The sequence below is a fragment of the Lynx rufus genome, unplaced genomic scaffold (assembly GCF_022079265.1).
Source record: "Lynx rufus isolate CCGP_SWC_20201006 ecotype Redwood Valley unplaced genomic scaffold, mLynRuf1.p SCAF_18, whole genome shotgun sequence".
NCBI lineage: Eukaryota > Metazoa > Chordata > Mammalia > Carnivora > Felidae > Lynx > Lynx rufus.
In genome coordinates this window covers 2,323,757-2,349,214 of record NW_025814832.1, presented here as the reverse complement: position 1 = coordinate 2,349,214, position 25,458 = coordinate 2,323,757, and the positions used below count along the sequence as shown (strand labels likewise).

At 58.1% G+C, this 25,458-nt stretch overlaps 1 protein-coding gene across 3 annotated transcripts; it reads right to left on the bottom strand.

Moving 5' to 3' along the window:
* Positions 1–464: 464 nt before the first annotated feature.
* MYO1C (myosin IC) lies at positions 465–22,797 on the bottom strand. Of its 3 annotated transcripts, none has more exons than XM_047080641.1 (32): positions 22,685–22,797; positions 16,524–16,679; positions 16,292–16,407; positions 15,529–15,727; positions 15,368–15,448; positions 13,796–13,975; positions 13,616–13,714; positions 13,304–13,417; positions 13,146–13,217; positions 12,742–12,861; positions 12,536–12,618; positions 12,209–12,314; positions 12,011–12,091; positions 11,618–11,709; positions 9,358–9,452; positions 9,231–9,277; positions 9,042–9,122; positions 6,705–6,810; positions 6,465–6,582; positions 5,261–5,374; positions 5,105–5,181; positions 4,685–4,753; positions 4,502–4,586; positions 4,247–4,406; positions 3,878–3,961; positions 3,040–3,133; positions 2,890–2,945; positions 2,628–2,763; positions 2,475–2,545; positions 2,288–2,385; positions 2,114–2,213; positions 465–1,658 (listed from the first exon to the last, which is right to left on the bottom strand). In XM_047080641.1, the coding sequence occupies exons 2-32, from the start codon at positions 16,647–16,649 to the stop codon at positions 1,632–1,634; spliced, it is 3,087 nt and encodes a 1,028-aa protein (XP_046936597.1). In that variant the 5' UTR covers positions 16,650–16,679; positions 22,685–22,797; the 3' UTR covers positions 465–1,631. The 3 variants fall into 3 exon arrangements, with proteins under 3 accessions (XP_046936597.1, XP_046936596.1, XP_046936594.1); XM_047080640.1 differs by lacking the exon at positions 22,685–22,797 and adding an exon at positions 19,367–19,386; XM_047080638.1 differs by lacking the exon at positions 22,685–22,797 and adding an exon at positions 18,048–18,116.
* Positions 22,798–25,458: the final 2,661 nt, after the last annotated feature.

The window sequence follows — 25,458 nt, the reverse complement described above, 5'->3', positions numbered from 1 at the left end:
ATGCTAATAAATGCCTTTTCTGCCCAAGCCAATTTAGATTTTATTTGCCACTTGCCACAGAATTTGGAGCCTATCCTTTGGGACCCAGCTCAGATGTCATCTTCTCTGTGAAGCGTTTACAGCCTTTCTCCCCCACTGAGTCCATCGCTAGTCAGCGTGCCCCTTGGGGCCTGCACTTCCCACACTGGGCTGTGTTTCTCTCCGCCGGGCTGAGTACCACTGGGCAGGGACTGTGTGAGATGCATCTTCCCCTGGCCCACAGCAGTGGGCCAGGCTGAGCAGCCCTTCGGTAGATAGTTAACGAAAAAGCAAGTCTGTGTTGCAGCTACTGGTTACTTCTGTTTTCCCTCCGGGAAGGCACCCTGCCTTCCTCCTTCTGTGGACAAGGCAAAATTCTAACACAAGACCCTGGGTTGCCTTTAGGGGTCCTGTCCCTTTTCCTAACATTCACAAGCAGACCAATGTTGGCAAACACATATTGCTTTATTTAGTGTTTCTCTGGATTGCAGAAGTATCAGCGGTGGGCTGAGACCCCCAGGAGGGCAGAGGCAGCTGGGCAGCGCTCAGGCCCTCTGGGGAGGTGGGGGGACACAGCAGAAAGAGGTGATGCCTCTGCAGCTCCTCCCAAGGCTAGCCTCTTCCCTGGGCTCCGCAGACAGGAGGGCGTAAGGGCCAGGAAAGGGCCTACATCCTTAAATTGGGGCCAAAGTATATAAATAGGATGTTTGTCATCCTAAGGCATAGACTCAGGTAGGACTGCTTCTCCCACCTGTTGGCCCCCAGGGTGATTGCTGGTTAGGGAGCCACACGCACCCTTAAAGACATGAACCTGTCCCTGGAGAGGCAGTGAGGTGTGTTGAAGACAGGACTGCAGTCCTGGTTTTGCCCCAACCTGCTGGATGAAGGGCACATCCCTTCTCTTGGGCCTCTGTCTCCTGCTCTGTCACACCAGGAAGCTTACACTAGATGATCTCTGTGGTCTAAGACCCCTTCCCCCGCTCCAGGATGTCCTCAGGCGGGGGTGATGATTTTGAAAGGGTATTTTTAAGGCAGGAAGAAGGGGGCAGGCAGAGGTGGTCTCAGCCCCCAAGGGGATGGCAGAGTGGGCTGCAAAGGGTACAGGTGGGCACGCAGGCAGAAAGAAAGGTGCCAAGGGAATGAAGAGGAGAGAGTGGCCTGGGAAAGGGAGAGGACACCGGGGCCCAGACCACCCAACCCCTCGGCTACACTCCCTGCCCTGCTGGCATCAGGGAAAACACATCCAGTGTGTCTTGGGGTGGGAAAATAGCTTTTTTAAAAAATAGTTTCTTATAAAGCATCAAAAAATCTCAGAGAAAACCTCAGCAAAAGTTCCCTTCTCTCAAATATTTGGCATCGGCAGTGGGGCTGGCATGGCCGCCTCTGTCCCCGGCTTTCCTATTGCTGTGGCCCGGCCTGGCCCACTTCTGGGGCGGCTCCCTGGCCCCTGCTGCTCCCTCAAGAGAGGGGTGAGCAAAAGGCAGGAATTTGTCAGTGGGCTTCGAGGTGTCCCTGGGTCCCTGTCTAGAAGCTCGAGTCTTTGGTAAGTGGGAAGGGGAGGTGGGGAGAAGCAAAGCATTGGGAGGTGGGAGGGGGTCCAGTGGGCGCCTTCATCACCGAGAGTTCAGCCGTGGGGCCACCTATGGGGGCAGAGAGAGAAGCCCAAGTGGTGAGTAGGAAGCAGACCCAGGCGCTTTGGGTGCTTGTCTACATGGATTAGATAAATGCAGTGGCGGTCTGAGGGGTGGGCGTCTGGTGGCCTCAGTCCTGGAGACTCCGATCCTACTCCCATAGGACTCCCCGTCCTGCCAGAGTGGGCCTTGTCTACAGCTCCCCTCGAGCCTCCCAGGCCTCCCCCACCTCCCGATGCTGCCATCTTTATGACCCTCTGCACCGTGGAGGCTCATATGGCCCCACTCTCTGGCCCTCAATGGGCAATGGGAAGAACAAGGTGGTTTGATGCCCCACGGATGGAGACCCATGGATGAGCTGCCCAGGCTCTGCCAAGCTGCCGAGGAAGCTCGGCACCCGAGGCTCACCTGAGCCCCAGGGCTACTGGTAGGGAGGTGGGCTGTTGCCTGCTGGCCCCACTCACCACAGCCAGGTGCCCGTTCTTGGCCTTGGTGATGAGCAGTTCCGAGCCAGGCGTGAAGTCGATAATGCCATCCCTGCCGGGGCCCCCTGCAAACGTGATGCTGGAAGGAAGGGGGTGTGTGAGGGCTGTCTGCATACGCACGCCTGGTCCCCTCATCACCCCTGACCGCCTCACCTGCCCTGGTTGATGTTGATGTTGTTCACACGGTCAGCACTGAGGGCTGTCTTGGTCAGTGTCTCAATCACGTGGTCACTCTGCAGCACCACATCCCCCTGGGGGCGTCCAGAAGAGAGAGGGGTCAGGCCCTGCCCAAAGCTCGAGAACCCACCTCGGCCCTGCCGCCCAGGCCCCAACAGGGTACCTTCTGCTTATTGTCCTCCCGCTGCACATGCAGCACAAAGAGGCTGTCGCTCAGGCTGCTGACAGAGATTCCTGAGGAGAAGGGCAGAGGTTAGGGGTCAAGGGTCAGAGCGAGGGTCCTCCCTAAGCAGCCCTGGGCTCTCGCTCAGCTCACCGGTCAGGTTGGTGTAGTCAATCCTCTGCTTGACTTTGGCGTCCTCCACGATGACCACGGCGCTGGGTGTCAGCAGCAGCTGCCGGGAGCGGGCTTTGTAGCCCTTGCGGTCGTATTTCACCACAGGCACCGCATACTGCAGATGGAAGGTGGGGTGAGGGCTCGGGGAGGGGCTACAGGGCCTCCAGGGCAGCCCCTCATTCTCTGCCCAGGCCCCGAGCACCCCCCATGCAGCCCTCAGGCCGCAGAACCGTGGTCTCACCTGGATGGGCTCAGAGCCGAGGGCCTGCAGTACCTTGGGGCTGATCTCATCTGCACCTGCAACGCAGATGGGGGAGAGAGAGGTCAGGGGAGGGGAGAGGGGACTTAAGTTGGATGGTGTTGGAGGGTCGGAGCACTGAAAGGGGCTCACCAAGCCGTGTGCTGATGAAGAGCCTGGGGACACTCTGGGGGTAATTGTCCTTCTTGCCCTTGAAGATCTCACTAGCCACGGCTTTTTGCTGCAGCTGAGGAGACAAGGGCGGGAGGTGGGGGTTACAAGGGGTGGGAACCATCAGGGAGCGGGAAGGGGCAGGCCAGCCCCAGGAACTGAGACAGTCTCTCACCTTCTCTCTGGCCCCAGCACCAGGAGGCGAGGCCCTGCCACCAACCCTGCTGTTGGCCTCTCCCTCTGCTTTGCCCCCAACCCCACTAACAAGACAGAAGGCTTTCCAGAAGGGTCAAGACAGCATTTCCAGGGGCTAGGCTCGACCTGGGGGCTAACTCCCCATCGTATCAGGCCCTGGGGCCCCTGGCGTTCACCTCTAGCTTGGCACCTTGAAGCTGGCTGATTGCTGATACTCTAAACTACTAACAGGTTATCTGAGCTGGTGGGTCTTTCAGCATCATCCAATAGTGACTTGGCCAACACAAGGCACATCAGCCACCAACGTCCATCCATGCAACCACGGCAGACGTTACCAACCGATCAGACTGATTCTGTAGCCTTTTCAACACAGGGCTCTGGGGAGCCTCTACCACTCCGGTGGAGTGGGCCCATAGGACAAATTCTATTTGCCACCCAGGAGCCACTCCAGCCTTGACCTCACACACGAGGCCAAATAGGGCCCAGGATCCGTCTGACATCACACTGTAAATCCGGGGGGGGGGGGGGGGGAGGTGACGTGCTCCTCCCAGCATGCTCCTCCCAGCACGCTGCCCCGACCTCGCTGGCTAGTCCCAGTCCACGCCTGCCTCCTCACTCTCCATACCTGCTGCTTCCACTCCGGGCTGATGCTCCGACAGTAGTTCCACACCATGTTCTTCATGCACAGCTCCCGCAGAAGCTCTGAGGCCTGAGGGCACGAGGGAGGTCAGGGCACCTACACAGCCCGGCTCCCTTCCCTCTGGAGACACTAGGCATATGCCCACTACTGGGCCTTTGCTGGAGTGACCCCCCCCCGCCCCCAACCTGGACATCCCTTCCATTCCTGAGCCGTTTCTCTCAAAAGAACTCATTCTCTGTGGCCCAGCTCCAGTTCTCCCTCGGGGGACCTCCAATGCTTCTCCGTCCACAAGATCAGTAGGCCCCTCCGCTGAGTGCTTTCACGGTCCCCAGATCAGTAGGGAAGCCCACGGACCTCACGCAAGGCAGGTGGCGGTGTGGGCCAGGAAGTGTCCAAGACATTCCGGGGCAGATGCTTCCGCAGGTTGAGCAGAAAGGAGGTGCGCACGTGGTCCAGGAAGAAGGCATTCTCAGGGCAACGGGGTGCGTGGCGCAGGATGAATCCACGGATGAGCCTGGGGGTGTGGGCCCGCCAGGGGTGGGGGTGAGAGGCCTGGCAGCGCCCCACTGCCTGTTCTGCACCACCCCCTCGTGGCGCCCCGGTGCTCACCGCCGGATCGTCTGGGCGGCCCACTTTCTCTTGGCTGCCTTCCTCCGGCCCAGCGTTCCCCGCCACCACGACTGGATGCAGATGGCTGCGGAGACCACAAACGGCTGACCTTAATCTCCTCACGATGGCGGCCCACTCTAGCCTCAGACCCTGCCCCTTCTGAGGACCCCTGGGCCCCCGCACCTGATCGCTTCACACGGAGGAATTTCTGCCGCCAGTGAAAGCCCCTCCAGGCGGCCTGGATCTTCGTGGCTGTGGTGGGGAAAGAAAGTCACTTGGCCAGAGCCCTGGGGAACCAGCTGAGGGCCTGGCACTGTCAGAGCTCACTGAGGGGCACAAATGAGAGTGGTTGAAGGAACTACTGAATGAGAGGATACATAAGAGAAGGAGAATGCAATGCGTGAAGGAGTGAAGGAGGGAGCAAAGGAAGGTGGGAATATGCTCAGAGTTTGCATCCAGGAGCAGGACTGGAGCTGGTAAGGAGGAGGGGAGCTGAATGTGAGTGAACTGGGCTTCCTGGAGAAAAGGCCCAAATGCAGTGATTTCTTTCCTTCTCCCCAGAACAGACCCCACTGGGACAGGAAGGTGCGGCCTCTCTCTTACCCAGGCTCTGCCGCCGGACCTCCAGGGCGTCCTCTGTGGCAAACAGGGTCTTGGGGAAGCGGATGAAGATCTTGGTCCTGAGGAGGCAGCAGTGATCAGCCCCTGCTTGCTACCCCTTAGCACCCCAAACACTGGGTGTGGGCGGGTACCACTCACCTGCCCATCTTGTACTCTTCCGGCTTGTAGCCCAGGTGCCTGACCAGCACAGCCACCCCATCCTGGGGCCGTCCTGCCCATGTGGGCCATGTCTCTGGACACAGTGACTTGTACCTGGAGACAGGAGGAGCGGAAATGCACCCAGGCCCCACCCCAATCAATTCCCCCCCACCCCTGGGGACCCAAATCAGCTTTTTGGGGTACATGCTGGGTACCCCCACCCATGACTTGCAGCTCATGAAAAGCGAGGTCACTTTGTCACTATATCCATTTTATTTTATTTATTTATTTTTCGAGAGAGTGAGCAGGAGAGGGGCAGAGAGAGAGAGGGAGAGGGAGAGAGAGGATCTTAAGCAGGCTCTACACTCAGCAAAGAGCCCAACACAGGGGCCTGAATCTCATGACTGTGAGCCGAAATCAAGAGTAGGACACTTGAACGACTGAGCCACCCAGGCGCCCCACTGCATCCATTTTTTTTTAAATTTTTTAAAGTTTATTTATTTTTGAGAGAGGGAGAGAGAGAGAGAGAGAGAGAGAGAGAGCGAGCAAACAGGGAAGAGGCAGAGAGAGAGGGAGACACAGAATCCAAAGCAGGTTCCAGGCGCTGAGCTGTCAGCACAGAGCCTGACGCGGGGCTCAAACTCTCGAACCATGAGATCATGACCTGAGCTGAAGTCGGACACTTAACCAACTGAGCCACCCAGGCGCCCCACCACTGCATCCATTTTAAAGAGGAGGAAACTGATGTATCCTCATCTGTCTAAGGCCACAGGGCTAGAAAGTGGCAGGGATGGAATTCAAATCTGATTGACTCTCCAGCCCCTTAGACCAACCACAAAGCTGCTCTATCCTTTCTGAACTGATTGGAAACTCTGTCCTCTTCATAGACTTTTACCATGCCACCTGGTGACAAGCATGTGGATGCATGCCTATGGACCCCTAACCAGGTGCTCTATGAGGGCAGGTCCCTGAGCAGGTGGGGTGGGGGATGGGGTTGGGAGCACTGGCATCCTGTCCACCTAGCTTGATATTAGGCCTTCAAGCATGGAGTGTCCCCTGGCATGCATCCCACAGCAGCTCAGAGACTCAGTGTCCTAGTCTCTGAAATGGGGCTAAGAATCCCTGTCTGCTCTCACGGGATCCAGAAATTCCTACCCTCCTTCCTACCCCCTTTCCCTGGCACTGAGCCAGGCCACGCCCCCACCTCTGCAGGAAAGCTTCGTATTTGCGACGATAGGCAAAGCCGGCTCTGCGCACGCGCAGGTTCTCCATCAACCCCAGGTACTTCACCTGGTGCCTGATCAGCACTTCGTCAAAGCGGCCTGGGGGAGGGGTAACAGGGTGGTCAGTGGACTTTCAGGGATGGATAGCCTGTTGCCCCTGCAGGGGCAACCTGCAGGGGTGACCCAGTCCCCACAGGCCTATGGCGGGCCGAGGCACCTACCTGGCTGTTTAGCATCATTGGGCTTGATGCAGCGGACATAGGCGGGCTCTTTGGACTGCAGGATCTCCACCAGCTGCAGGAGGCTCATCTTGAACTGGGTGGCAACCTGGGCAGCCAAAGTGAATGGAAGGTTGGCCAAGGCTGTGGATCCCTGCAGCTGCCCCTCACTGGGGCAAAGCTGCTGAACCCTGCAGACGCCCCTTCCTGGAGCGGAGTGGCGCCAGTCCCCACAGCTACCCTGGGCCCTACTTGGGCCCTTCCTTTTGCCTCCCCAAGCTCACAGTAGAGGGAGGGACCAGACTGCTGGCATCTTCCAGCTGGGCTAGAGACATCAGCTTAGGAACCTCACTCCTATCTAAAAACCCTGCTCAGGAGGCACCAGGCTGAGACTCAATCATTGGAACCTACTCTTGTGGGCTCAAGCCACACCCAATCTCTACACCCAATCTTTTACACATTGGCTGTAGAGATTACTTAAAAAACCAAAAACAAAAACACTTGTTCAGGTATCCCCACAACCCCGATTCTACATCTCCCTTTGACGACAACTCTTTCTCCTTCTAGAATTTCAGGGCCACCTTCTTTACCAGTGTGTCCTAATGCCTATGCATCCAACCATTGTCTCTGCACACTGCTCATCAAGACCGTCAAGGATCTCAGGCCTATGGGAGAAGTAGACTTCTCAACAGATTCGCAATTCCATCAATGACAGAGGTGTGTGCCTGGGGGTTCCAAAAGCATCAAGGAGGGGCAACTAATCTAGTTGGTGGGGTAAGGGGCATCAGGAAATGCCCCATGGGCTGAGATTTAAAGGATAAGTAGGAGACAGCCAGAAGGAAGAGAGGAGAGGAAGGTATTCAGGCAGAGGGACAGCCTGAGCAAAAGTTTCATGTACCCAGGGAGCTATAAGCAGTGAAAGGATCCAATTGGGAGTAAACAAGATAGGATTAGAGAGGCAAGCAGATGCAGTATCATGACAGGCTTGGAGAGTCACTTTTGGGGGACTGACTTCTCCTGAGGTAAATAGGGAGCCAATGAGGAATCTGGAATGAGGGAACAGCAGGCACAGATCTGCATTTTGGAAGACCTCTAAGCAAATATATGGAGGGTGGGTGGCAAGGGCAGCCAGGAAGCCAGGAGGAGACCAGAGATGACACTGGCTGGCTCAGAGCACTGAACTGGAGCAGTGGTTATGGGGACAGGCTGAGGGGAAGGAGCTGAGAAGTACTCAGGCAGCAGGAACCAGCAAGATCCAGTAGTTGTCTGGATGAGGGAGATGGGGGAGACTGAAGAGTCACGGATGTTGCCCAGGTTTCTGGCCTGTGAGACTGGGTGGTGGGTGATCCTCGTCCTGAGTTAGGGACACAGAAGGGGCAGGCCTGGGGCACTGTGCAATCAAGGGCCCATTTTAGACCAGTGGGTTGCCTGGAAGGCACTGGAGGAGATCAGTGGATACGTGAACCTGCAGCCTGCTGGAGAGGCCTGGACAGTGGTGCGTGTCCTTCCCGTGAAGGGAGGTATGTGTGTGTGGGGAGGGCGAGGGGTATCCATCAGGGAACAAGGGACTGGGGAGTGGGACACTGGGCAACCCATGGTTTCTGCACCCTCCCTGCCAGCGTGTCTCAGCCTGCAGTACTCCAGCTTCTACCTCAGACTGAGCCTGCTCCTGCTGGGACCCGGGACCTCCTCCCGCCACACCCAACAGCCACACCTCTGCCCTCAGCTCACTGGAGCTCTCCCTGAATCAGGCACTACTGGCCGCACCCGCCTTTCCCAGCCTCTCTCTCCATGATGTCACTCTCCTGTCAACCTCCTGGTCTTTTTTTGGGTTCTGCGTGTCTGTGCTGGGCCTTCCTCTGCCTTCTGTGCTCTCCCATAGGTCCCTCTGACAAGCACTTAGTCCCAAGTTATCTCAGATGCTTCCTCTAGGAAGCCTTCCCAGACTGCTCCCCCCACTTCTACTCCCTCAGGCAATTTGCTGTTCCTTATTCTGTTTCCAAAGCACCCTGTGCACATTTCTATGAAAGCACCTATTCATTTTGGTCTCCTAAGTGCCTAGGAATGTCTGCCGAGTGGGTGAATGCAGGCAAGTGCCGATGCAGAGACAGGTACAATCCCCACAAGGACTCGGGGGTTCATGTGTGGGTCTACAGGTAGAGACAGGTGCACACATGGAAGCCAGCACAGATGCACCCACGGGCAGCCTCCTAGACACACACAGATGTGTACCAGTGAACACGTAGCTCACATGCACGCTGCCAACTCCTGGCTCACGCAGGCACCCATCCACACACACGTGCACACACGTGCCCCCTCAGGTCCCCACAGCCTCCACACCGTCTCTGGCCGCTTCTTGTCGCTGAGCTCACTCCGGTCGAAGCATTGGCTCATAATGGGATTTTCTGAGCTGCACATGGTCTGTGAGGGCAAAGCAGGGAGTCAGGGCACAGTGACAGGTGGGACCCATTCCTGGGGCAGAGGTCAGTCAGTGCCCAGATCCCGATCCCTCTCCCTAGTCTTTCTCACCTCCTTCAGGTTCCGGAAGAGAAGGTCATTGTTTTTATCCAGAAACCCTGGGAGGGGGGAGCAGACACGAGGTGAGGGAGAGCCCCTCTCCCTGCCCACTGTGGGGACCCAGCTCCAGAATCCTCACCGGTCACACTGTAGGTCACCTCTCCAGCATAGTGCAGAAGGCGGAACTCCCCACGGCCCAGAGATTTCCTGGTCCGCTGGTCAGCCAGCTTGTGCCTGGAGAACGAGAGGAAGCTACAGATTGCTGGCCTGAGCCATGCGCCTTCCTGCTGAAGAGGCTCAAGAGACGAACCGGGCATCTAGTAAGGAGCAGGTACGCCCTGGGCCACGCCACAACCCTCTATGCCTGGCGACAGACAGGGCAGGGCTGTCAGCTGCGGAGGCTCAGGGAGGCAGACGGCCTTTCCCAGGGTCACACAGTGCCAGGACCGGGATGCAGGCCTCTGCGCGGCTGGGGCTCATGGGGCAGAGGTCTCCTTTCATTGCCTGTGGCTGTTATCTGACTCTGCTCAGAAGGCTCAGTGCTGCCCACTGCATTTTAAGAATGGAAATCTGCCCCAAAAGATTACTTAAGTGTATTTATACCCTTTAACCCATTGTCTACTTTTTTTTTAAGATTTTATTTTTTAAGTAATCTCTATACCTAACATGGGACTCAAACTTACAATTCCGAGATCAAGAGTCACATGGTCCACCGACAGAGCCGGCCAGGCACACCCCCACCCCCACCATTTTCTACAACTATTCCAAGCAACTAACCAGAGATACAGGGAGAGATTTAAAGCACAAGGATGTTTGTGGCAGCCTTGTTACCCCAGCAGAAGCCTGGAGGCTGGCTAGGGGCCTCCAGAGGCTGGGTGAGAGCACTGGAATATCTGTGAGTTAGAGCCACTGGAGGAAGTGTTTTGAGGAAATTTTTCTGTTTGATGATACAGGAAAACACTCAGGATATAACATTATCCTGAACCTTATACACAATAAGTTTTCAACTATGAAAAAAAAACATATAGAAAAAGGCAGGAAGGAAATGCCTCACATTGTTAACAGTGATGACCTCTGGGTGTTAAGCTAGATAACAAGTGGGTTTTGCACACATTCCAATTTTTCTCTAATGAGCATCATTATTTTTACAATCAGAAAAAAAATGTTAATTTATTTACTATGAGAGAGAGAGAGAAAGCGTGAGTGGGGCAGCGGCAGAGAGAGAGGAGAGAGTGAGAATCCCAAGCAGGTTCCACACCGTCAGCGCTGCACCCTGAGAACCCTGAAATCATGACCTGAGCCGAAGTTGGATGCTTAACTGACTGAGCCACCCAGGCGCCCCCAGGAAGAGGTTTTTAGTGTTACGATTTTTTAATTTAAAGTTTATTTATGTATAAATAAATTGAAAGAGAGAGAGAGAGTATGAGCAGGAGAGGGGCAGAGAGAGAGAGAGAGAGAGAGAGAGAGAGAGAGAGAGAATCCCAAGCAGGTTCTGCACTGTCAGCGCAGAACCTGATGCGGGGTTTGAACTCACAAACCGTGAGATCATGACCTGAGCTGAAATCAAGAGTCAGACTTTTGGGGTGCCTGGGTGGCTCGGTCACAGTTGAATGACCAATTTTGGCTCAGGTCATGATCTCACGGTTTGTGACTTCAAGCCCTGCATCGGGCTCTGTGTTGACAGCTCAGAACCTGGAGCCTGCTTCGGATTCTGGGTCTCCCTCTCTCTCTGCCCCTCCCCCACTCATGCTCTGTCTCTGTCTCAGAAATAAATAAACATTAGAAAAAAAATTAAAAAAAAAAAAGAGTCAGACTTTTCACCGACTGAGCCACCCAGGTGCCCCTTAAGGTTACAACTAAGCAAAAAATAAAAATAAAAAAATAAAAAGGTAAAATGCTCAGGGCTTTGGCATTCAACAGCTCCAGGCCTGAGTCCTAGCTCTGCAACTTACTAAATGTGTGATAACCTTAGGCAAATGACGTCACCTCTTGGAGCCTCAGTACAGTGGAGAAAGCACCACGAATGCCTCCTTACAGGCTTGCTTCAGGTTAGAGGAGGTGATGTGCACAAAAGATGCAGGGCAGAGGTGCTTGCTTCTTTCCTTCCCCTTCCCACATTAGGGGAATCCTTAAAGAAAGAGCAACTTCCAAATAAGGAAGCTAAAAAAATCTTAAGTTTCATTCTCAAAAAAGAATAAGGAGGGAGCCATGCTCCTCTTAGCTTCTTACTTTGTGGATGCACCACAAGCTGTGGCTTTGTGCGCCTGTCCTCAGCTTAGCAACTCCCCTGGTCATCCCTCCTTATGACTGGGGTCTTAGGATTGTAGGGGGATCCCGCGCTTCACAGGCTCTTCCCCAAGCGAGCCCTTGCCCCTAAGCTGCTCGGCCACCCCGCTTACGTCAGGAAGTGCGGATGGTGCTTGACTGTGTCCTCCAACTTCTCCAGGAAGGTCAGATCCGTGGCCTCCCCAGGGCGCAGACATTCCTCATCCTGGGGGGGTGTGGCAGAGGATGAGGGATGTATCAGGGAAGGAGCCGGAGGGCACAGGAGACTCAGGGGCATCGTGCCAGGAAGCAGAGATGCAGCGGACAGGGGCAGATCATAGGGAGCCTCCCACAGACACCTTCCAGACCAGACCAGCACCTCACCTCACCCTCCACACACAGCCCTGCCCTGTCCCTACTCAACACCAAACTCAGGCCCTCCATGGACAGGCCTAAGAGAACAGGGAACGGAGTAACATCCTCCCACCCAGCCCCCAATATGAGTCCTTGAAAGAGCAAGGACTCACCAAAATGGAGATGATGCCCTTGAACTTCTCCTCTACCAGGTCACAGATGATCTTATTGTTGAAATACTGGACGGGCTCCCACTGAAGGGCAAAAGGGAAGGACGGCATCATCATGGGGTCCTAGCACCTTGTCCGGGGGACCCCAGTGCCTGGCTTCCTATGGGGTGTCCATAGGGACACCTGTAGGCTCGCACCCACCGCGATGCCCTCTGCCTCATATTCCTCCTGCTCCGACTTGAGGGTGAGCTCGATGAAGAGCTGCTGAAGCTTCTCGTTGCAGTAATTGATGCAGAACTGCTCAAAGCTGTGAAGGAAACAGAAGAGCCCATGGTAGTTCAAGGGGGACACAGGATCAGGACAGGGGAGAGATGCGGGGAGGACTCGGAGTAGCTAAGGGAAGGTACACAGAGCAAGACCCGAGGTGGCCGGGGACTTCGTCAGGAATACGAGAGGCAGGGGCAAGAGGAGAGGGACCAGGACAGGGGAGATGGGAGGAGAGACGGGCAGGTGGACGGGGGGGCTGACCTGTTGTGCTGAAACACTTCAAAGCCATAAATGTCCAGGAGCCCAAGGACTGTGGTGCTCCGCCAGCTGGGGCTCTCAGCATCCTAGGGCCAGCGGTTCAACAAAGAGCGTGGGTCCTGGTGTTTGCCAGCACCCAGCCCCAGGCCTCCCTGGACTGCCCTCTCTGCTGCCTCAGAAGCAGCATGTGCCAAGGACCACGAGCTCACCTTGGAGGCCAGCGACCTGTTGATCTTCCTGACCAGCCAGGTAAAAGTGCGGCTGTACACGGCCTTGGCAAGAGCGTCTCGTGCATACGCAGCCTGTTCCAAGTTCAGCGGGCTCAGGAGCTGCCAGCCAAGGTGAGACGGGAGATGAATGCCACAGACCCCTTTCCCTCTGCCTCCCGTATGGGCTCAGGCCGAGCACCAGAAAACCATGGCCACTCTGTCCTCCCGGCTCCTGGTAAGCCTGGGGGGTGGGGCACACCAGGAGAGGCCACAGTGGCCACATCAGAGGGAAGACGGTGTAAGGACAGGAGGCTGCGTTCCTGGAGGTGGGAGTCTCAGAAGAGGCCTTGGAGCACCTGCACCCCCTTCACCCCCCACGTCCTGAGACAAAGGCTTGGCCTCACCTCCTCCCCCTTGGCGATGATCTTCCTGTGTGTCAGGGCTTCCCGCAACGTCGAGCCTTCCACACCAAGCAGCTGTCAAGGGAGGGGGTGGGCATGGTGGGGGTGCACTCCTCCTCACCTCAGCCCCTCTGCCCTCGCCCTCTGCTCACCCCACTCACCCTGGTCAGATACTTGAGCTGGTTCTCGGTGGTGACCTGGGCGTTGCTCTCCTCATCAGCGGCAAAGTGGATGTTGCCCAAATGCAGGACGCTGGCCACAATACTCAGCAGGTCCTGGACAAACAGGGAGGGGTGGGTGGGGGTCACAGGAGGGGCAGAGAGCCAAGGAGGGCAACCAGTGAGCAGTCAGATGGAGCAAGGAATAGGTGGGGGAGTGTCTGAGAGAAGGGAGCTGTAAGGGCTGTAAAAGCGGACGGAGGTTTTCCAGGTGCGGCAGGAGGAAAGGGGGGCCGTCCCCAGCACCGGCCTCACCTCCACTTCATCTTCAGTGAAGTCGATGACTGTCAGAGCCTTCCTGACGACTTTCCAGTCACTCTTGTCATTGATGGACGAGACTTTGGCACACTGGCCCTGGGGGAAGGGCAGAGCTGGGTCACCAGCCCCGGCGCTGCGTTCCCTGGGTGGCACCCGCCCTGCCCGCTCGCGACTCACCTTGACCAGGTACAGGTAGCTCTGGGGGTTCCGCTCCAAGCCCAGCCTGCGCAGCAACTCCTCCTCGCCCCCTTCCAGCAGCTGGTAGAAGACGTGGAAGTTCCTCTCCCCGTGGTTCTGGTGAACCACTCGGGACTTCTCCAGCAGGTAACTGAGGATGTGGCCACCCACAGGTGCACCCTGTGGGCAGGGCAGGACATGGTGGCTGTTCAGGGGGCCTGGGGATAGGCTCCAACCCACCCTCCCCCGCCTTCCTCTGCACTCCCAGCCTCTAATTCTAGAGCTGCGACTAGCTGCATGGGCTCAGCCAGCCACCCCCTCTGGCCTCCGTGTTCTCATCTGGGAAATGAGCACGTCCGGCCCTATCTACCTGGCCACTCCACTTGGCTGTCCGACGAGCTGCTTACACTCAACAGGCCTGGAACTGCACCCTGTACTCGTGGTGTCCCCTCCTCAGACCAGCTCCTCTCTTCCCATCTTGGTCAGTGGCCGCTCTGCCCCTCTAGGTATTCGGCCCAAGAAGTTTGCCCTCCTCTCGGAAGCCTCTTTTCCTCCCTAACCTCATGTCCCGCCACGCAGCCAATCCTGCTGCTTTAACCCTCAAAACATCCAAAACTCTACACTGCCACCACACTGGTCCCAGCCACTGTCATCTGTCATCTCGGCTTAATAACCACCAGCCTCTGGACTGGTTTCCTTGTTCAGCCTGCTTCTCCTACCATCTACTCTCGACAAAGCACTAGAGGGATCTGTTGGAGAGCAACGTCACATCATGACGCACTTCTGTTCCAAACCCTCCAACAGCTCCCCTCTACTCAGAGTTTCTTGTTTTGTTTTATTTAGTTTTGAGAGAGACAGAGACAGAGCATGTGCAGGGGGGGGGGGCAGTGCAGAGAGAGAGGGAGACACAGAATTCAAAGCAAGCTCCAGGCTCCGAGCTGTCAGCGCAGAGCCCGACACGGGGCTCAAACTCATGAACCATGAGGTCATGGCCTGAGCCAAAGTCAAAGGCTTAACCGACTGAGCCACCCACGTGCCCCTACTCAGAGTTGTTTTTTTTTTAACTTTTTACAAAGACCCAGAAGTGCCTGCACCATCCAGTCTCCCCTCCTATTCCTGGGCACCTTGTTCTCTGGCCTCCTTGCTGTCCTTACCAGGTACTCTCCTACCCCAGGGCCTTTGCACTGGTTAGTCCCGCTGCCTGAACTCTCTCCCCTAGGTATCCGCACAACTTGCTCCCGTCTCCATCAAGCTTTTACCAAAATACTACCTTCTCAGTGAGGTCTACCCTATCTGCCTTATTTAAAATAGCAACTGGCCCCACCCCTCACCTCATTTTATTTTTTGCTATAGCACTCGTCACCTAAATTACATTTTTCTGTTTATTGTCTATCTCCCTGGAGGCAGGATTTTTGTCTGTTTTGTTTCACTGCTGTACCACCACCGGCACCTGGAACAGCACCTGGCACAGAGTAGACGCTCAATAAATATTTGCTGATAGCAAAGACCTGGCGAGTGGGTGCCTACTACCTGGGAATCCCATTCCCCCTGCCTTGACCCATCCACAGGTACCTTGAAGTCAAACTGCACATCCATGTACTTCCCGAACCTGCTGGAGTTATCGTTCCGGAGGGTCTTGGCGTTTCCGAAGGCCTAGGAGCAGAGGGGGGTATGAGGGATATCTGGTGTTCTCTCCCTGCCCCTCCCTCCCTGCAGACACTGCTGTCCCCTACCTCCAGCACCGGGTTGCTCTGCAGCAGCCGGTCACGTACAGCACCCCCCCTCTCGGGGGCTGGGCAGGTCTCAGCGTAGAACTGCAGCAGCCGCTTGGTGGCCTCTGTCTTGCCTGCCCCGCTCTCCCCAGAGATCATCACCGCCTGATCCCGGCGCTCGGTGCGCAGTGCCCGGTACACGGTGTCGGCCACTGCAAACCTGGGGCAGAGGCTTGTCAGGAGCTTAAGGGATGGGAGTGGGGCAAGGTAGGAGGGGGATGGGGCACAGGGATTCCCGTATTTCTCATATTTGCTTGGAATTCATTTGTGGGTGGGAGTTGGGCATACCCTCACAGATGGGGATTGGGGACCCTCAGGACTGCGGGTCAGGGAAGGTCCTTCACCCTGAAATGGGGGTCATTCTGAGATGGAGGACTGAGGAGATCACTCACAGGTGGGGGTCCTAGAAGTTATTCAGGCAGAGATTGGGGTTGCAGAGTCACTGAGGTTAGGGAGCCATGCCCAGGTACAGTTGGGGGCAAGGAGCTAGGGGTGTGAGGTGGGGTGGGGGCTGGGGAGGCCCCACCCAGATGGGGTTGAGAGATTCATCTCAAGTGGGGATCAGGGTCACTCTAAGGTGAGAGATTGTAGGACCCCTCACAGATGTAAATAATGATTCATCCCAGGTTGGAGGTCAGGGATGTTCTAGAGTGAGAGTCATCTCAGGTGGGGTCATCTCAGGTGGAGGGGGGGGTCACTCCTGGAGAAGCTGGGGGTCACTCACAGGTGGGGTGGCACCTCATAGAAGCTGACACCCCGGTAACGTTCCATGTGCTGCCGGCTGTAGATCTGTAGGTCCCGGTAGGGGTTGACAGAAACCAGGACGGGGCCAATATAGGTCTGGGGGTTGAGGGAGGAGAATCAGAAGTCTCTCCCAGAGGCTCCTGGTGCTTCTTTCCCCCTCAGACCTGTGTCTGCGCCCCCCAGAAACCCTTCTCTTCCCACTTGGGGCTCACGTAAATGAGGTTCTCCCGGAAGCGTCGCCGCAGGTTTTCGATGAAGGCTGCCTCACTGGTGAAGTTCTCCAGCAGCACGAAATCCTGTACCCCCACCCGGTCACGGGCCGTCAGTGCACTCTCCATTGTCACCCGCACCCCGTCACTGCCCAGGGCCTGCAGGGAATGGACCACAGGACGGTCAGAGCCAGCAGGGTAAGGTAAGGCTGCTTCTCTTCCACCTCAGCCTGTGGGACTAAGAGGGCAACCAGGGGCACATGCACCCAGGACACAGAGAACACCCAAGAGATGGACCATGCTGGGTACAGGGGCAGGGTCACAGGAAGCTGGCACATGGAACATTGAAGACATGGGTCATACAGAACAAGGACCATGTGGGGCACATGGCACCTGGACACAGGACACTGGGGCACAGAAGACCCTGAGGAATGTGAAGCAAGGCCACTAAATCCAGGCAGGCACTGCTTTTTGTGTAGAGAAAGAGGAGTCATGAGAAGAAACTCCCTGGAATAATAAAAAGAATGCTCTGTTGACCTTGGACAAATCCCCTCCTCTCTCTGGCTTGTTTCCTCCTCAAGGAGGAGTTGAGTTAGACCAGGTGACCTCAAGTCCCTTAGTTCTGGGCCACGTGTGACAGGTGCTTTGGAGGACAAAATGGCTCAGAGTGAATTCTGCAGTCAGGGTGGAGCCATCTCTGCCACCCTCACTCATCAAAATCTCCAGGAGAAGAGAGTCAGGGACCAAGCAAGAGGCCACCAACAGACCACAGGAGAGGGATTTCCCCAGAGGGCCTCCTGTCCCAGCTGGACTCAACACCCACCCCAGAAGTTGCAGGGGAGGAGGTGGGGGGGGACTCCTTCCCATAGCTGGGCCACACCCTCTCCTCCAGCTGCCAGCCTCCCCAGACACCCTCCTCCTGAGAGCCCCAGAAGCCTCAAGGGGGTGGGGGTTTTACCATGGAAAGCCCAGCTGCCTCCAGAGCACACAGGCTCAACAAGGCCCTCACCCCAGGTTACACTCTTCACATTGGAGGAGAGGGGGCTCTAGGAAATTGACGTCGAGTGTCAAGGGTCGGAGAAAAGCAAGGTGGCAGTGTGGGAGGGGGGGTGTAGATCCCACTGAGGCCATCAATTCTCCTCCAACCACAAAGTATCCAGATCTCTGGCCTGGGGCACCCCTCTGGTTCTGGCCTGCCTCTCCCAGGCTTGTCCCTCGCCGCCTTAACCGCCCCCCCCCCCCATCCTGTCCCGAAGCTGTTGCCAAATCTGGCCAAAGCTCCCGCCCCCTTGCCCTCTGGGTGACGGGTCTCTGTGCTCTCAGCCCTCCCTGAGAGCCGCCAGCCGGGCTCTGGGTCCGAGTGCCCCGCGGCCCTCTTTGCCTCCGCCTCTTCCCCCTGCAACTTTCCGGGACGTTTTTCCACCCGAAATTCCTGGGCCGCGCCCGCTTCCTGGCGGGGCCGAGGCGGCGCCGCGAGGCAGAGAAGGACGCCCGGGACCCCCCGCCCTGCCCGCCACCTCCGCTCACCGACGCCCGGTAGCGCATCCTGCCCGGCCGGTCTGGCGCCCTGCTCCGCTGCCCGTGCTCTCCGCCCGGGGCTCGGCGGCAGCGGCGGCGGCGGCGTCAGCGAGGGAGGGGCCGGCCCGCCCCCCGCGCCGCCCCCTGCGCGAGCCTCAGAAGCGCGGGACTCCCCGGCCGCCCCCGCCTCGCACCGGGTTCGCACTCGGGGGTTCCTGCCCAGCTGGTGGGAGTGGGGTGGGAACTACGCGGGATTTCGGTGCGGGGGTGGAAATGGGGGGGGGGGGGAACGGAGCTCCCCGCCCGGCAGGGGCTCCGCCTGAGTCAGGTTTTCCAGGAGGGGCGTTGTTGGTTCCAGGGTGGGGCCCGGAACCCGCACGGCCGCCGCGTCTACACGGACCCGGAACTGACTTCCGGGCTGTGTCTACACTACACATCAGGCCAGGCGCACGACGAAGATTGAGGCCCTTGGGTCCCGAAGGAGGCAGGATTTCCATCTCCCCTCACCCCAACCTCAAGTCCCAGGAAAGTTAAAAATAGACCGAAATGTCCAAATACGGCCGGCGCGCCCAGGCGGGCGGAGCCTCCGTGCAGGACACTGTCCACCCCTATATACTCTCTGGGGGGTGGCCCAGTGTCCTTAAGGCCCAAGAAAATCTCTTTAGGTTCCGAGTCAGGACGGAGCGCACACCCAAGGGACAGCCACGGCCACAGGGAGCCTTTGCCGGGCGCGGTGTGTGGCCCCTATGGAGGTCTCATTCTTCCATCTGGGAAATGTACACCCGACTTCCAGCATTTGGGGCCTATACCCTTCTCCCCTATCCCAGACACCCTAACGAGGTCCTCTGTGCTTCGCTCAGGGGCTCCTCTCCTCTCCCTCTTGATCCCCCAGGACACTCTTCTCCCAAACCAGCTCCAAGCAGCCCCACCGTCGCTGGGGTCTTAAAAGGCACTCGAGGGGCAAACTCTAGCTCAGGTCCCACCGCTGGCAGAGGCGGTGATGGCTAAAAGGCTTTGGTGCTTGCAAAAGGCTGGGCTATTTCTTATGAGCTGTATGGGAGCAAGTCGGTTTCCTAGAGCCAACTCTGCATCCTTAAAATGTGGCTAATACCTGCCTTAAAGATTGCTGGGAAGGCTAAGATAAAGCGCGAAGGCACCTCCCAGTCCCTCAACAAGCACTTCCCTCTCTCGGCCCGACATTCATTCCACACGTGCTTGGGACAGACCTACTAAGAGCCAGGCCCTGGGCCAGATAGGTCACACTTCCTATAGTGGGGAAAGCCCCTCAGGCGTGCCTGCCAGTTACAGATAGCTCTCATAAACTTTACCTGTTTCCCACCTGACAGATAAGGAACCTGAGGCACAGTAACGCGGACTTGTCCTAGAGAGGAAAAGGCGGGGCCGAGACCTAAAGCCCCAGCATGCCCCTCGCACCCAGGATCCCCCGAGAGGGGGTGAGGCTGCGGCAGGTGCGGGCTGCAGCCTCGTGGGGAGGCTCATTACCTCGAGAACAACAGCCCGGTCGGAGCCGCGGCCCGGGGGACCCCGCGGGGGGTGTACCAGCTGGGAGATGGGGCCTTGCGGAGGGGCCAGGGGACTGGGTGCGCAGCTGGGAGATGGGTGGGAGAGGAGGGGGGGTATTAAACGCCACCGACAGAGGCGGGCTCAGGGAGGAAGGGGGCGCCCTCTGCGGCGTCCCAGGTTTAAAATCCAGAAGGGAACGGGAGCGGGGAGGGTTCTCAGCTTCCAGCCCACTCGGGGTGGGGAGCGCCTTTGGATACTGGGGGAACGAGGTCGAGCGAGCCCCCACCAGCAGCATGGCTCCCTGCGGTAAGGGGGCGACAGGGCTGGCGCTGCGGCCGCTCGCGGACCGGGGAGGAGGAGCGGAGAGCGGGAGGAGCCTCGCGGCCGCAGAGCCCGCCCCGCCCGCTGCCTCGTCAAGCGGCTGGAATGAGGGGAATCCGCGTGCGGAGGGGTCCTGCCGGCCACCCCCCCCACCCCCCACCCGGAGCCGCGCCGCCGCATTCCCGGGATGCCCGCTGGCGCCCCCACAGCCGCCGCCCGGCGGCGGAAGGAGGGGGCGTCTTCGCTGCCGGGCAGGCCAGAGGGGCGGCCCCAGCCGGGGTCCCGGCCCCCGCCCGCCCCGCCTCACTGGACGGAAGCGCCAGCCCCAGGGAGGGGTAGGGAGGCGGGGAACCGAGGGTGTGAGAGACACAGCGACCAAGGCTGCAGCTCCTGGAGCTTCCTGCGTTCTCAGCGCCGACTTACCGTACTCCCTTCCATGCTCCCAAGCCAAGCCTTTAGGTCTGTGTTATTACCCCATTCTATAGGCGGGGAAACTGAGTCTGGGCAGGTGAATGACTTGTTCAAGATCCCAGGACTAGTAAAAGGAGGGGTGGGGTTGGAACCGGCAACGCCAGCACTCACTGCTTCTGCAGGGCTGCCCTGAAGGAGAGAGGCAGGCCCGCCCGCTGGCTGGTGGATGTCCAAGCTTCCGCTTCTCTGCAAGGGTTAACTCGCTGCCCTGGCAGGCTATGACCTTCCTCAGTAACCCCGTGACTGCTGTGCCCAGTATACAACCCTGTCGGTTTTGTGTGACTATTGATATGTAGGCCTTAGGAGCAATAGCTAGGGAGTACCCACTGCCTTTGGGCCCCCAGCATGGCCCTGCACCTAGGGGCTGGCTGCAGGCTGGCGAAAAGCCAGGGACACGAGTGACCCAGGACTTATTTCCCAAGACTACCTCTGGGTTTCCTCCCACCTGTGTCATTTCCTCTAAAGGCAGGGATGGGGCAGACCCAGCAGACCTAGGTCATCCAGTGCCCTTTACCTAGGGTGGGCCAGGTACCCTCAAGACTGGCCTCTGGAGGAGTGGGGAAGGCAGTGGCCTCAAAGAGCCTCAAAGGACCCATGCAGATCTGGAGAGGGTGTTTTGAGCATCCCCACATTTCTGCTAAAAGCTGATTTCCACCGAGGCAGCCTCCTGGCCTTTTGGGGAAACAGAATCATAGCCTCTCTCACCCACAGTGTAGTGCTGGGCACAGAAGAGTTTATATTCAGTTTATATTCATTATGCTCAGTTTATATTTATTGGATGTATCTTAGATCTGGGCCCAGGCTGCCCCACCAAGGACTGTTCCAGACTTAAGGCAACTGTTGTGAGGGGCAAGGGAGATGAAAGGTGGGGACTAAAGGGCTCTACCCGATTGTTCACAGGGCCCCAGTCAAGGGCTGTACACTCTAGCTCTAGAATCATGGGTCTCTGGCCTGCCAAACACTTCTGCTTGGGGGTCCAGCGGAAGTAAACAGAGCACTTTGCCCCCCTGACCTATCCTCCTTGTTCAATATGCTATATGTAGAAAGGAGGAAGACACCTCCAGCTAGTCATCACCATCTGGCATCAAAAGTCCTGTTCACTTCCCTCCATTTCTCACACCAAGGAGTCACCACCTGCTAAAACCTTCCCTCTGCTCCCCCTTCACTGTTGTGCTCCTGGATCAGGCAGCAACCTTCACACTGCCCTCCCAGCCTTCCTCCCTCCAATCCATTTTCCCACAACAGCCTGTAGTATTTACAAATGCAAGTCTGATTAATTAACATCTTATGTTAACGGAGTGAAAGTTTATAGGGCACCCTTCCATGTGCCAAGCCCATACTTCACACCTAATGCTTCTTGCCAGGAACCTGCATATAGACTCCAGCAGCCCCCTCTGTCCTCAGCTCACCCGATGTGCCCGTGTTCCCGTGTGACCACAGGGGTGGTCCTCTCCAGTCCCTTCTTTCACTACCACACACAGCCAGGAGGAACTGCCCCCATCCCTATCACACGTCGCTCTCTCCCTAAGCTTCTTGTCTTTGCACCTGCACCTTCCTTGGTTGGGCGCACCCTCCCTCTCCCCACCTGACTGACTCTTAGTCATCCTTGAAGACTCAGCTCAGGTATCACCTCCTTCAGAACCCCTTCCTGCCTCCCCCAACACATAGCCCCCTCCATATCTCATCGTGCTCTAATCGCCAGTTTCCTTGTCAGTCTCTCCCAGGAGACTGCTCCCTCCAGGGCGTACACCGTGGCTAGGCACACAGTAGGGGCTCAGTAACCCCTCGTGGACGCCTGTATGAATGAACGAATCACAGAGCCCAGAACGTGCCGGGAGTTGAATAAGGCCGTGGACCAACCATTCATTCTCTCGTTCATCTCCGAGACCCCGGCCGCCGCACTCACGGGCGCCCAGGCGCGGGGAAGCTGGCACTGCAGGGCCCCGGGGGCGGAGTACGGGAAGGGGCGGGGCTCGAGCGTCCTCTCCGGAACCCAGAGGCAGCCCCGGCTGCCGGAGGGGCCCAAAGGGGGTACAGGGTGCCTGGATCCTGTGACCCCAGCCGCCCTCCCCGCCCTCACGTTACCTGCAAGTAATCTAAGTCTCCACGAGGCCGAGTTCTGGGACCCCTCACGGGCCGGGCCAGGCCGCCCCGGGCCGACCCTCGGCCCCAGCGATCCCCAGGCCGGCGACCCCCGCCTTCCCGCACGGCAGCTCCGGGCTGGGCTCGGCTTTCGGCCACCTGCCCTTTCCCCCTTTCCCCTAGCCGGCCGACCCCTCCCGAGACCACGCGGCTGCTGCCCGCCGTGCGCCCACGCCCCCCGTACCCACCGGCTCGGCTCTTCGGGTGCGCAGGCGGGGGCCAGGCTGGGCGGCGTGGCCGGCTCCGGAGTCCGCGGCCCCGGCACGCTCTCCCCGCCCAGGGCCCGCCCGGGGCCGGGCCGCTGCCTGTCGTCATCCCGGGCAGGGCCCAGGCCCGGGCGCGCGCGCGCGAACCCTCCCGCCCCGCCCCGCCCCGGCCAGCCCCGGCCCTGGCCCCCGCCCGAGTCCGCCGAGACTCGGTGCCGCACACTCCGCAACCAGCTCCGGGGACGGGGCGCGCGTCACAGCCACACGCGGACACACGTTCTCTCTCTCTCTCTCTCTCTCTCTCTCTCTCTCTCTCTCTCACACACACACACACACACACACACACACACACACACACACACTCACGCACTCTCCACACCTGGCCCACTCGCTGCAGCGCTGGGGTCGAGGGGATGCATTTCCCCATCCTAGGGCCGCTTTGCATCCTCAGAGCAAACCCGACCCCCGCCCCGCTTTTGCCAGGCCAGCTCAGCTCTTCCCCACTTGTGCCTACCTGTCTCTCTTCCCCCTCCTTCCCTGCCCAAGCTACCGCTCTGAGCTGGCCAGTCCTGGTTCTTTGGGCTGAATGAAGCGGAGGCATTAATTCAACCTGTCCTATGCGTCTGGAGCTTTACATGCACCACCCGTCCTTTGGCCCCAGAGTAGTCCTGTCACCTACGTGTTAGGGCCAGTTTATAGCCCAGCCTATTGAGGATCAGGGAGCTGGGAGAGAAGGGATTCAAACCTAGATCCCTGCTTAGAAAAACCCTGCTCCTAGAGGTACTTAAGCTCTTACCCCTTCCTTTCATTTACCCCTTCTTGTCCAGTCTGTTCCTGTCCAGCCAAAGATCAGAACCCCTCCCCACTGCTCACCTCTTTCCTGAGGGGCTTGCTTGAGAGGGAGCTGCTGGGCCCTGGGGAGATGCTGCCACCCTTCCTCCCGGCCCAGGGCATTCCAGCTTACAAGCTTGCAGGGCCTGTGGGGATGAACCACGCGGATGATCTCCCCAGTGGGTATCAGCTCCACTTGCAGTGCCATTCTGCCGATGGAGAGCCAGTGTGCTGAGCAAAAGCCTGCCTGCCCACTGGCTCTGGCTGCTCCCGGAGTCAGGAATCTGGTCTCACACTGGGATGGCCACTTGGTTCGGCTTCAACTCCGGCCCCGGGGGATGTGTCTGGTCCAGCTCCTCAGGACACAGCTGGAGCAGCCCAGGTCTGATTGGGAGGCCTCTTGGCCCAGCGGGTTGGGGCAGGAAGAGGAGGGGCCGAGGGATGGAGGAAATGCCTGTTGTCCCAGGTAACCAGAGGAGCTGATGCAGCCACCCGTGGGGGACCCTGGCCTCCAGGTCAAAGGTTAGGAGGGTCCTTCGCCGCAGCAGCTCCATGGCCAGGCCTCTCCTGCTGCCCACTCACCGGTGTCAGCCGCAGAGCTCAGTGTTCCCCAGACCAGAAGCACATCCCGCCCTAAGCCAACAGGATCCATCGATAGGCACTGCCCCTCCTGCATGTTCCCCCAGCGTGCCTACCTCCCCACAGCAGCGGGCAAACCCCTTAAGTTTGAGAGGCCAGAGCTGCTGGGGGCTGGCCATGTTGAACAGAGGGGGTTTAGCCAGAGAGGCAGGACGACACTGGGAGGAGGCCCCCGTCCCACCGTCCTCTGGAGCCTTTAATGCTTGGGAAGTTGGTCCCCAGACTCCTTGGCTCTGGGCAGCTGTAGCCCTGTCGGCTTCTTACTTTTCCATAGCACCTTCAGGTGCCCCTCACCCCCAGCGTTCCTGTTTTCTTCTTTATTGTTGCTAAATCACAGCTGACACTTTCCTGGCCTGGGAGTGAGCCCTCAGGTCTTCAGCCGTTCCTTATCGGAAGTGAGAAGGGAAAGAGGATGGGGAAAAGTGACCTTTCCAGAGAGAGGCACTGGCCTGGGAGGGGTGGAGTCCAGCGGGCTGGTGCTGGCCTTGACAGCCCCCTGGATGGGCACCTTCCCCCCGGGGCACCCTTTCCTTCCCTCCCCACGGCTTCCCCCGCCCAGGAAAGGCCAGCAAAGCTTCCTTCCTTCCTCTGAGCAGCATGTCTATCTAGGGCAGGCTCATCCCCGGTGGTCACACAATGGCCCTTATCAGCTGTGGAGCCAGGCGCAGAGACCCAGTGAACACCAAGTCTCACATATTTCCTGTTTCCACCCAGCGGGTCAGGGCTGGGCCCAGAGCGACCATATCCTGACTGGGGCCAAGAGGAGGGAGAACACTCCCCCTTCCCTTTCCCGGCCTCTCAATCACTGGACTCACCCCCACCCCCAGGCCAGGAGGGGGCCCCCAACAGGAGGCAGGGGTAGGGATGTGTGAGGACTTAAAGGAGGGAAGGGGAGAGGTGGGCACGTGGACAAGCATGCTCCACAAGCAGAAGGGGGGACCACGGAGACCCAGCCCCAGGGCTCCGTTAATCAGAAAGAAGAGGTAGGCATGCTGTCGCTTTGGTTGTTTTTGCAATTGTTCTCACAACAATCTTGTGAATGGATTCATTCTTTGTGTTTTACAGACAGCCGAGATTCCTGTGTGGGAAGAGGTGGAACTCGGATTCAAACCCCGGTCTTGACCTCATTCCTGGGTTTCTGGCCCTGCAGGACACCACAGCTGCCTGTGTAATTTTGGAAGGATCACGCCACTCCTTTGAGCTTTGGTTTCTCTGTTTGCCAAGTGACAGGTGCCGTGTGGCAGAGCCCATGATGGTTGTGCGGGCACGAAGGCAGGAGGCGGGCA